The sequence below is a fragment of the Artemia franciscana genome, chromosome 4, assembly GCF_032884065.1.
Source record: "Artemia franciscana chromosome 4, ASM3288406v1, whole genome shotgun sequence".
NCBI lineage: Eukaryota > Metazoa > Arthropoda > Branchiopoda > Anostraca > Artemiidae > Artemia > Artemia franciscana.
Window position 1 is genome coordinate 14,597,895 of NC_088866.1, and position 10,157 is coordinate 14,608,051.

Below are 10,157 nucleotides of genomic sequence, written 5' to 3' on the forward strand. Positions count from 1 at the left end.
CGAGGAGGGATATGTTTCCGTAAGAACCATTCATATGCCAAATAGACCAATTTCTTAAAACAAACTGCAGAAAAAATGCGCTTGTTTGTCGTTTTTTTAAGTGGATATTCTTGTTTTTAGAGTATGTCTTTTGGGAAACTATAAATTTAAGTAAATCAAGTGCGTTGATGCTAAAACTGCAAACATTATAAAAGGTGTACTTATTCACATTGGCTTCAGAATGGGCCATTTTATTTATCCATATAAATTTCAACTTAAAACCCTAGTCCTTTGCAGAGATGTTACTTATACACCCTATTGACAATCTACATGCAAGTAGTGCTTTTCAGCTGGTTCGAAATCCCTTCTCCGCGATAGCATTCCCTTAAAATTTCAACTTAATAGCCTTAGCTGTTTCTAAGATGCTACAGCTAGGCTACTCTGCAAATAATGCTTTTTGATTTAGTTCAATATGCGCTGAAAGTTTCAACTTGATACACTTTGCTTGTTCTGAGATATTGCGGATATTACATTGGCAAAGTTTATATCCTTTTGTTTTTGAGTGAATTTAGCAAACTTGGATTCAGGGTAAGAGACGGAATTTAGTTTAATACTAACTCAACTTTAGTTTCATCCGAGTTGGTATTGTTGCTGATTTGCCTTTGAATTCGGACATTTGTTTCCAATTAGCGAAATTAGATTATTGTTGACTATTTCCTTCTGTGAAGCGGATTCCAAGACGGTGTTTGCGACCCAGCAACTAGTTTCAAGCTAACGGTGGTAAAGATTATCTTTCAGTGTTTGAGTATTTTGATTACATTGAATGGGGTTTGTTTTAAGATGAAAAGTAAAGTTTTCTTCACAGCTTTTTTTTTTATTTCGTCATCTCTTAATTATGTCATTGGAGATATAGTAGTACTATTAACCCTTTAAAAACAGATTATTTTGTGATTTTATCTGAAAATAGCTTTGTACTTCTGAAACACGGAGTTAATTTCTTATGAGGAATTTCTGGATAAGGATAAAATGCAAATTGGCGCCAGGGCTTGGAATTAATTACGTCTGGTTACGTCGGGCTAGAAATTAATTGCGTCTGGTTACGTCGGGCTAGGAATTAATTACGTCTGGCACCTGTCGACCTATTTACTGCCAAAAATAATTTTTTGCTGAATGTACGTTTTTTGTAACTTCATATCTTTTTTCTTAATTTTGTAGCTTCATTCTAATTTCTTCTAAAAATGATTAGTTTTGGTATTCATTCGAATAAATTATGTAATTGCTCTCTGTCCACCTTAACTGGAATTGAAGCTTTTAACTAATAAAGCAAATGGCCAAAATATCAAAAGAAGAAGAAAATATCACTTTCGAAATTTCAATTTTGAATGATATACTGTGGTCAAGGACGGACACTCTTCTTAGTTTTTATGGCACTTGGTATCTACCAAGTGACATAAAGCGATCGTAAATTCTGTCGATCTGTCCCGGTTTTGCTACTTTAGGCACTTTCAGGTAAGCTAGGACGATGAAATTTGGCAGGCGTATCAGGAACCAGACCAGATTAAATTAGAAATTGTCGTTTCCCCGATTCGACCATCTGGGGGGGGGGCGGGCGTTAAGTAGGAAAAATTAGAAAAAATGAGGTATTTTTAACTTACGAAGGAGTGATCGGATCTTAATGAAATTTGATATTTGGAAGGATATCGTGTCTCAGAGCTCTTTTTTTTTAATCCCAACTGGATCCGGTGACATTGGGGGGATCTGGGGGGGGACCTAAAATCTTGGAAAAGGCTTAGAGTGGAGGGATCGGGATGAAACGTGATGGAAAAAAATCACAAGTTCTAAATACGTGATTGACATAACCGGAACGGATCCGCTCTCTTTGGGGGAGTTGGGGGGGGATCAATTCTAAAAAAATGGAAAAAATGAGGTATTTTTAACTGACGAAGGAGTGATCGGATCTTAATGAAATTTAATATTTAAAAGGACCTCGTAACTCGGATCTCTTATTTTAAATCCTGACGAGATCCATTGTCATCGGGGGGGGGGGACCGGAAATCTTGGAAAACGCTTAAAGCGGAGAGATAAGGATGAAACTTGGTGGGAAGAATAAGCACAGGTCCAAGATATTTGACGGAAATAACCGGACCAAATCCGCTTTCTTTGGTGGAGTTGGGGGGAGGAACTCGGAAAAATTAGAAAAAAATGAGGCATTTGTAACTTACGAACAGATGATCAGATCTTAATGAAATTTGATCTTTAGAAGGATCTTGTGCTTTAGAACTTTCATTTTAAATCCCGACCAGATCCGGTGACATTGGGGGGAGTTGGAGGGGAAAACCTGGGGAAACGCTTAGAGTGGAGAGATCGGGATGAAACTTGATGGGAAGAATAAGCACAAGTTATAGATACGTGATTGACATAATTGGGATGGATCTGTTCTCTTTAGGGGAGTTGGGGGTTGTTTAATTTGAAAAAATCAGAAAAATTTTTAACTTAATAACGGGTGACTGGATCTTAATTAAATTTGATATTTATAAGGAACTCATGTCTCAGAGCTTTTATTTCAAATCCCTACCAGATCTGTTGACATTGGAGGGAGTTGGAAGGGAAAACCGGAAATCTTGGAAAACGCTTATATATGTCGTAGATACGTGATTAAGGTAACCGGACTAGATCTGCTCTCTTTGGGGGAGTTAGGGGGTAGGGTTCAGTGCTTTGGCGAGTTTTGTGCTTCTGGACGTGCTAGGACGATGAAAATTGGTAGGCGTGTCAGGGAGCTGCACAAATTGACTTGATTAAGTCGTCTTCGTCGATTCGACCATCTGGGGGGCTGAAGGGAGAGGAAAAATTGAGGTATTTTTAACTTACGAGTGGGTGATCGGATCTTAATGAATTTTGATATTTAGAAGGACCTCGTGACTCAGAGCTCTTATTTTAAATCCCGACCGGCATTAAGCCTCTGATTTTCCTTTTAAAGCAATCTATTGATTCTTAGAATTTTGCCAGAGTTCATACCATATGAGCTCTTGGTTCTTGGCTCTTCCGACCTCGTCACAAGTGCCATTTGAGCTCTTATTCTCGAATGACTTCTTTGGATGAATAGATTTAGTTTGATCGATAAATAAATTTGATGAATCAATTAATGAATTAAAAGAAATGTCCAATATTAAAGTATATTAGATTAAAACTCGAAAAAAAATGCCCTGCTATAGTTTGGTAATTTCTCAAGAAATTATTAAAAGGGCTATCTTGTAGTTTCAATTTCTAATTTTAAGCAAATTATAAACATTGCAACAACATAGTATCCAATCAATGACTAAAAATCAACCCCCGTTGTTGCTCGAGTGCGTCTATGACTTAGAATTAGTGCTGCTTTTTTAATAAATTATGCTTGAATTATTAGTATAAAACACAACAAATAGAACTTAGCTTAATCTATCTTATTTATACTTTTACCATAAAATAACCATTCCTACATCCTGTGATTTTTTATTTGATGAAATATTTCAAATTTACCTAGGGATTTATTTATTTTTGCTCCTCAGTAAAGTGTCGGTCTTTTCACCAAAGCAAATGCGAAACCGGATAGAAGGGGATATTTGAATCATTCGAATCTGGGTCATTTTCCTTTCTCCCCAGCATCCGGGGGAAGTCCGAGGATGAAAACACGCTGAAAATTGAAAAATTTCCTCTAATATGCCCATTTTTGTCATAACAATATTGTAGACACATATTTTCTTAGCTAAAATAAGCATACCCGTTTCACCAGTTCTGGGGGGGGGGTGCTCACTCCCTTGCGAAATGAGATAGAAAATTATTTTGCACACTAAAATACATCCTTTCATCCATGATTGTTAGCATTTGAGAGGAGCTTAAGGCTCATAAGATGCTTATTTTAAGATTTTGTAATTAGCCTCAAAATTTTCCTGGGTAATACTAGATTGTGTTTTTTTTTTGTCTCTGAGACGGACGTGAGTTGCCTCTCTTCAGTTTACCATGTTCTGGTTGGAGCCGTACACAATTAGGTTTTCCTAATACCTAGATTTAGCCAGTGCAAATTTGAGCCAATCAAAATTTTTCAAACCATTTTTCAGCCAATCAGAATGTTCTACTTGCTAGCAAGGAAAGGATCGGGGTTTCAAGGTGAGGTATGTCTGAGAGAAATACAAATCAGAAAGAGTAAGGTCTGAATGGGGTAAAGTAATTGATTGGGTTTGCCTGTTTTTTCGAGGGTGTTCTGTAGTTCTGAAAAAAAATGGGAGCTCTTAAAATTAATGAAGTGTTCTTCAAAAGCCCTAATACTACCTCGGTCAAAATTCTAAAATCTCTAAGCCAAATTCCTGGCATCTTTAAATGGCTACGTGCTGAACCTAATGACAGGAGATGTGAAAAGTCAACTAGAATGAGAAGGTAAAACAATCATAGTGGCTATGACAATGGATCGTAAAACACTCGAAGGTGATTGCAGTTTCACCAAAGCCAAAGATCCCAACGTGCTCATGGTATGCGAATTCCCTGACAAGGTTAAGAAACATCAATAAGAGGATAAGAATGTCTCCAGCTGCCCTTGCTACTGTCATACCTTAAACCTAGTTTTCCCAAAGTCGTTTTCTCCCATGGAACTTTTTGGTTAAAGGGCCATGAGATGGAGATCAGCACCGACAGTTTAAACTAAGAAGTCTAGTGCTGTTTCTTTACCTTATCTTTTTGTGTCTAGAGTATAAGAAATGGGGTTGGAACAATGATGAAAGTAGCTTTGTTTACAAGATCTTCTAAAAGAAGCAACATTTTAGCCGAAACTGAGGTAAAACATCTGCCAAGCAATTGCGAAACAAGAAGAGTTAAAGCACAAAAGTTCCTTAATCTCAAGCTAGTATTTTAAAGATTGTTAAAACGTTCCACAGCTTATCTAAATGCGTTGAGCTAGATATTGTTTCTAGGGTAAAATCCCTATTTGCAGTACTTGCTAACGCGGAATTAATTGTTAATATTGAAAGCTTAACAGTCATTTAATCCTTAACGCTTCAACCCAACCATTTTTGGTAAAATTCTAGTTAATTGACTTCCTGCTATCTCAGAAAGGGTTTAGGTTAGGAAAATGAAACTTCCAGGGATGAATCTACAGACTAAAGTATGTCCCGGGAAGGTATTTTGAAGCAACTACCTCCACTCCTTCTCCCTCTAGAGGGCCCTGACCTTTGATGACCTTTAAAAATATGTGTGTTATAAAAGTGAAACCTTGCAAAATAGATCTTCTGCTTAATTGAAGTACAACGAAATTGTTTTCAGCTTCATAACTTTGCTCAATTCCATTTTATAAGGTTTTAAAGATATGCAAATACATTTCCTAAATTTCGAAAAAAAAAAACATTGATATGGCTCAAAATTCTACTCAAATAACAGGAATTGTATTTTCAGAACTAAAGGCGGAGAAAAAGCAGCTAGCAACTGAAAATTAAGGTAAAATGTTGTTTTGTCAAAATTTCAATAGGTATAGACTTGTCATGTAAGCAAATTTCAGGGCCCTCTGGAGGGAGAAGTAGTGGAGGAGGGTTCTTTAAAATACCTTCCCGGGACATACTTTAGCCTGTTTCATTTTCCTAACCTAAACCCTTTCCAAGATAGCAAGAAGTCAATTAACTAGAATTTTACCCCATTTTTAACCAGTAAATCTTAAGTCGTGGTGCTGCTTGTAAACTTGTGCTAAACTCAGTAAAACCATAGAATAAGAAAAAGACCGAAAAAGAATAGATTTTCAAAAAGAGTTACTTCAATTGTTAGGTAGTTTCAAAATATTATTTCTAAAATATTAAGAAACTAAAATACTCAGATTTGAAACACGCCTGGTAGCAAAATAGCAATCATCAATAGTGACAGCTTCGGATCATTCTAAGAAACAGATTTAAATCTATACTTGAAGATATGAAGTACCAAGCACAATGAAGATGAAATCTGATTGTTTCAATTGGTTAGGTGGAAAATTACACAATTATATATATCTTAAAAAATTAGGGAACGTCGGGATTTCAATTTTGATGAAAAGACCCCTGTTTGCGAAATTTAAAAAGAAGAACTTTGAGGGTAAATCACCAAAGACTTAGCAAAAAACATATGGCACCAAACAGGTTAAGAAGGTGTAGTTTTCCTTTGGAGGGATAATTACCTTTGGCAATCAACAAATCGTTAATGTTTGAACTGGTAGAGACAAAAAGCATTGTCAAACCTAACTAATTACCTTAAATCGTATTGTCCAGCGAAATAAGGATTAAATCCTGTAGAATCGCTGGTTAGTGATGACGATGGTTGGACGTCTCAACGGCATCCCACTCAGTTCGCCACGGCTTTGATGACCATTCTCAATCAACGGCTTTTTTAATGGCAGCAGTACTGGGGGTAGTGACCGCTTCTTTGGTGAGCAAATTCCACAAACTTGCTATTCTGTTAGTGAAGAAGCTATTGCGTAGTCTAGTGGCAGCTCTCTTCTGATATAGTTTCTGACTATGCCCCCTAGTTCTGGCAGACTGGTCAAGTTGAAATAGCTTATTTAATGGAGAATTAGAATTCAGGAGCTTATGCGTCATAATAATATCACCCCTTTTACGTCTGTAGACAAGAGTGAGTAGTTTCAGACGAGATGAGTAGTTCAAATATTTGCATCCGTCAATTGCTTTCGGAACCCGTCTCTAAACTGCTTCTAACTTTTGCTGGTCACCTTTGTTAAGGGGGCTAGCAACACACATGCCAAACTCCAAATTAGGCCTGACAAATGCCTTATATAATTTAGTCATCACCATAGGTGACCTACTAGTGATTGTTCATTTTATAATGCCAAGGGTTTGAAGTGCTTTGGCTACAGCTGTCTGTGTGTACATAGTGAATTTTAATTCTTTACTAACTATGACCCCCAAGTCTCTCTCCGCTTCAGACGAGATGATAGTCTGTCTTGATCCGTCCATCCCTAACATATGATAAGGGCATTTCTTATTTTTCTTTCCAAAGTGGATTGGTCGACATTTATCTACGTCGAATTAAAGCCTCCACAGAGTTGCCCACTGAGAAAGTACCCATAGGTCATTCTGGATAGAGGCTCTCTTGCCGAGTGTATCAACAGGTCCAATGAGTCTGGAATCATATTTTATTTTTGACTATGGTTGGTCCGTCATTAATATAAATGTTGAATAATATTGGTCCAAAGATGGTTTCTGTGGCACTCCACTTAATACTTCCAGTTCTTCTGGAAAGAATGCCTGTCCATTTTTTCCAAATATTTTAACCCTTTGCTTTCTCCCGGAAAGAAACTGAAGCATCCACTCTACGATTTCATTATGTATTCCAATAGCAAATAACTTGGTCCTTAATCGACGGTAACATACTTTATCGAAAGCTTCCGCAAAATCCAATAGAACCAAGTCGACAAGGATTGCTTGATCTAGATGCTCAGTAATATAATCATACGCATCAATCAAACTAGTCTCAACCGAGGGTCTATGTCTAAAGCCATGCTGACTATCACTGAGCAGCTCATTGGTGGTAAGGTGTCCGACAATGTGAGTATTCATGGTTACTTCTAAGATTTTACCAGCTACAGATGTAAGACTAATAGGTCGATAATTGGAAAAACTGTTGCGGCTACACCCTTTGTGTACAGGTGTAACGTTAGCATTCCGCCAGTCCTGACCAATCTGCTTAGTATCAAGAGACTTCTGAAACATGTTCGTAAGGGGAAGGGCCATTCCCGTATGAGCTTCTTTCAATGCTCGTGGGTGAACTTCAGCAGGGCCAACGGATTTTTTGGGATTAAGCAGCTTCAGACGAATCTCCACATCAGAAGCAACCACACTTATCTTTTACGTAGGTTCCTAAATAGAAAATTCTGGTGCTTCTGGTAAGGGGGCATCGTCTGGAGGCACGAACACTGACTTAAATTGACTACGCAATTCAGCTGTTATATCTTTCGGGGTACTAATTGTATAGCCAATCACAAGTAGTTCCGTAATTGAGTGTCTCCCTAGTTTCCGAGCTGAAGCATACATCCAAAATCTCTTAGGATTAGATTTTGAATCCAACGCCAATCCCTCTTCATATTCTGTCGTAAGTTTTCTCATGAGATACCTAACTTTGTTTCGGATTTGTTTAAATTTCTCATAGTTCTCATAAAAGGGGTTACTTTTGTATTTTCTCCAATACTTCTTCTTTTTCGTACAGCTTGCTTGACACCACGAGTGAGTAGGGTTTTGGGTCTTCTTTTCCAGGAAATTACTGTATGTTTTTCTGTTGCTTTAATTAAAACCCTTTTCATTTCAAGCCAAGTCTCCTCCATATTTTTAACATCAATGAATGAGCAATCCTGGTGTGCCAACTCTTGTCTGACCTGGTTGTAGTTTGTGTACACATGCTTAATCTAATTATCCTTTTGTGGGTACAACCTAAGCCTACAAGTAATTGCAACATGGTTACTCGCTCCAAATGATGGTTCCGAGTCGACGCTAACGAGCGTCTCATGGTCATTAATAAGCAAAAGATCTAATAGGGTTGGGTTCTACCCACTTCTATACCTGGTCGGAAAATCAATTGCTTGGTATAGCGAATGTTCGTGAAGACAATCTAAAAGAGGGTCATTTGGGCTTTCAACTCCTTCTGTAACAGCAAACCCATCAATCCACTGTAGTTCCGGTAAATTAAAATCTCCAACAATAAGAACTTTCTTATAATATTGTTTCGTCACATTATTGATAGAATATGCAATTGCTAGAAAGGAACTTGTCTGACAAGGGGGAGCTGGAACTTCTATAAAAACAGCCTATGACTACAGGGAGACTTTGATGCTGAATCGTTATCTTAACCTAATAATCGTAACCTGAATCTACTGTAAGAGCTCTTACCTGGAGCGGTGATCTGACGTACACTCCTATCCCTCTACCATTTGGCTTGGACAGATTCGTAAGTAGCTCAAACCCAGGTACTTGAATTTGTATATCAGTAAGAGCAAATGCAGTATGTTTAGGTTTCACCTCAATGAAGGCAAAAACACTTACTTCGTGCCTCGTTGACATCACCAAATTAATTTCGTTCATCTTTGTAGTAATACAGTCTACATTACTATATAGTACCGTAAGTCCTTCAATAATAGCATTGTCATCATTAGCTCCGCTTGATCCAGAATCACATGATTTAAAAGAAGCGGTATCCGATTTGGGTTCATAATTTCTGCGATCCGATCTAGCACTAACATACGATTCAGATTCTTTATATTTCATAGAGCCAACTTCACTAGCACTTTCACAAATGGAAACACTACTTATAGAACAATTTACAAGTCTTAAAGGGGTACCAGATATATCTATGATTCTGTCACATTCTCCTGCGACGGTGACTGACGTGTCGCAAGGATCTGGAAGTTTTTTGACACAATCTTATTTGCTCTGATTATTATGTCCATTTCCCCATTCAATCTTCTCTTACACAGTTATTAATGCAATCTTTGTCTTTTTTCGCGATCATGCTTTGATACGTCATTTCTAGATTGAATGGCACTCTTTCTTTCAAATATTTCTGAACGAAATAGCTTCTTTATTTTGAAATTATCCACTGAGAAGATAATCGGGATAGGACGTTGAACCTGGCACAGTTGTTACGTTCCCTAGTCTGCGAACGTTCAGGACAGTAACATCAAGGATTCCGAAATCATTAGCCAAATAATCACGTACAAAGCGGGCACCATCAGTTTGTGGAGGAACTCCGAAGACCACTATATTAAGTTTTCTTCTTTGTCTTTCACGATCCTCAGCAATCAGTACCTTTACGCGATTTTCGAACTGTTCATCTAAAGCTTATTATCCTTTGCTATTCCTAAGGATTGCTCAAGAGTGTGAATTCTATCTTCTATTGCCTTAAACTGAGTGTCAATTTCTGCTTTAAGTTCATCTTTAAAGCTCGCAAAACAGTCCTTAAATGCCTCCTTAATCTTAACATCCAGGGTCTTTACTGCATTCTCAAAACCACTAAGAGAGTTCTTAATAGACGCATCAACAACTTGCGCTTTCTCGGAGGCATTAACATTGTTTGCTTGGGTGTTTCCCTTGCACATTGGAAATTTCCATTGACAGCCCATACGACAAGTCATTTTTATTAGAAAGATGTATTCTGAATCCAAGAGCTCAAGACATTCGATACATAAC

General features: G+C 37.6%; 1 protein-coding gene across 1 annotated transcript; it reads right to left on the minus strand.

Annotated features, from left to right (window-relative positions):
• Positions 1–7,124: 7,124 nt before the first annotated feature.
• LOC136025706 (uncharacterized) lies at positions 7,125–7,712 on the minus strand. Its single transcript, XM_065701688.1, has one exon. The coding sequence runs from the start codon at positions 7,710–7,712 to the stop codon at positions 7,125–7,127; it is 588 nt and encodes a 195-aa protein (XP_065557760.1).
• Positions 7,713–10,157: the final 2,445 nt, after the last annotated feature.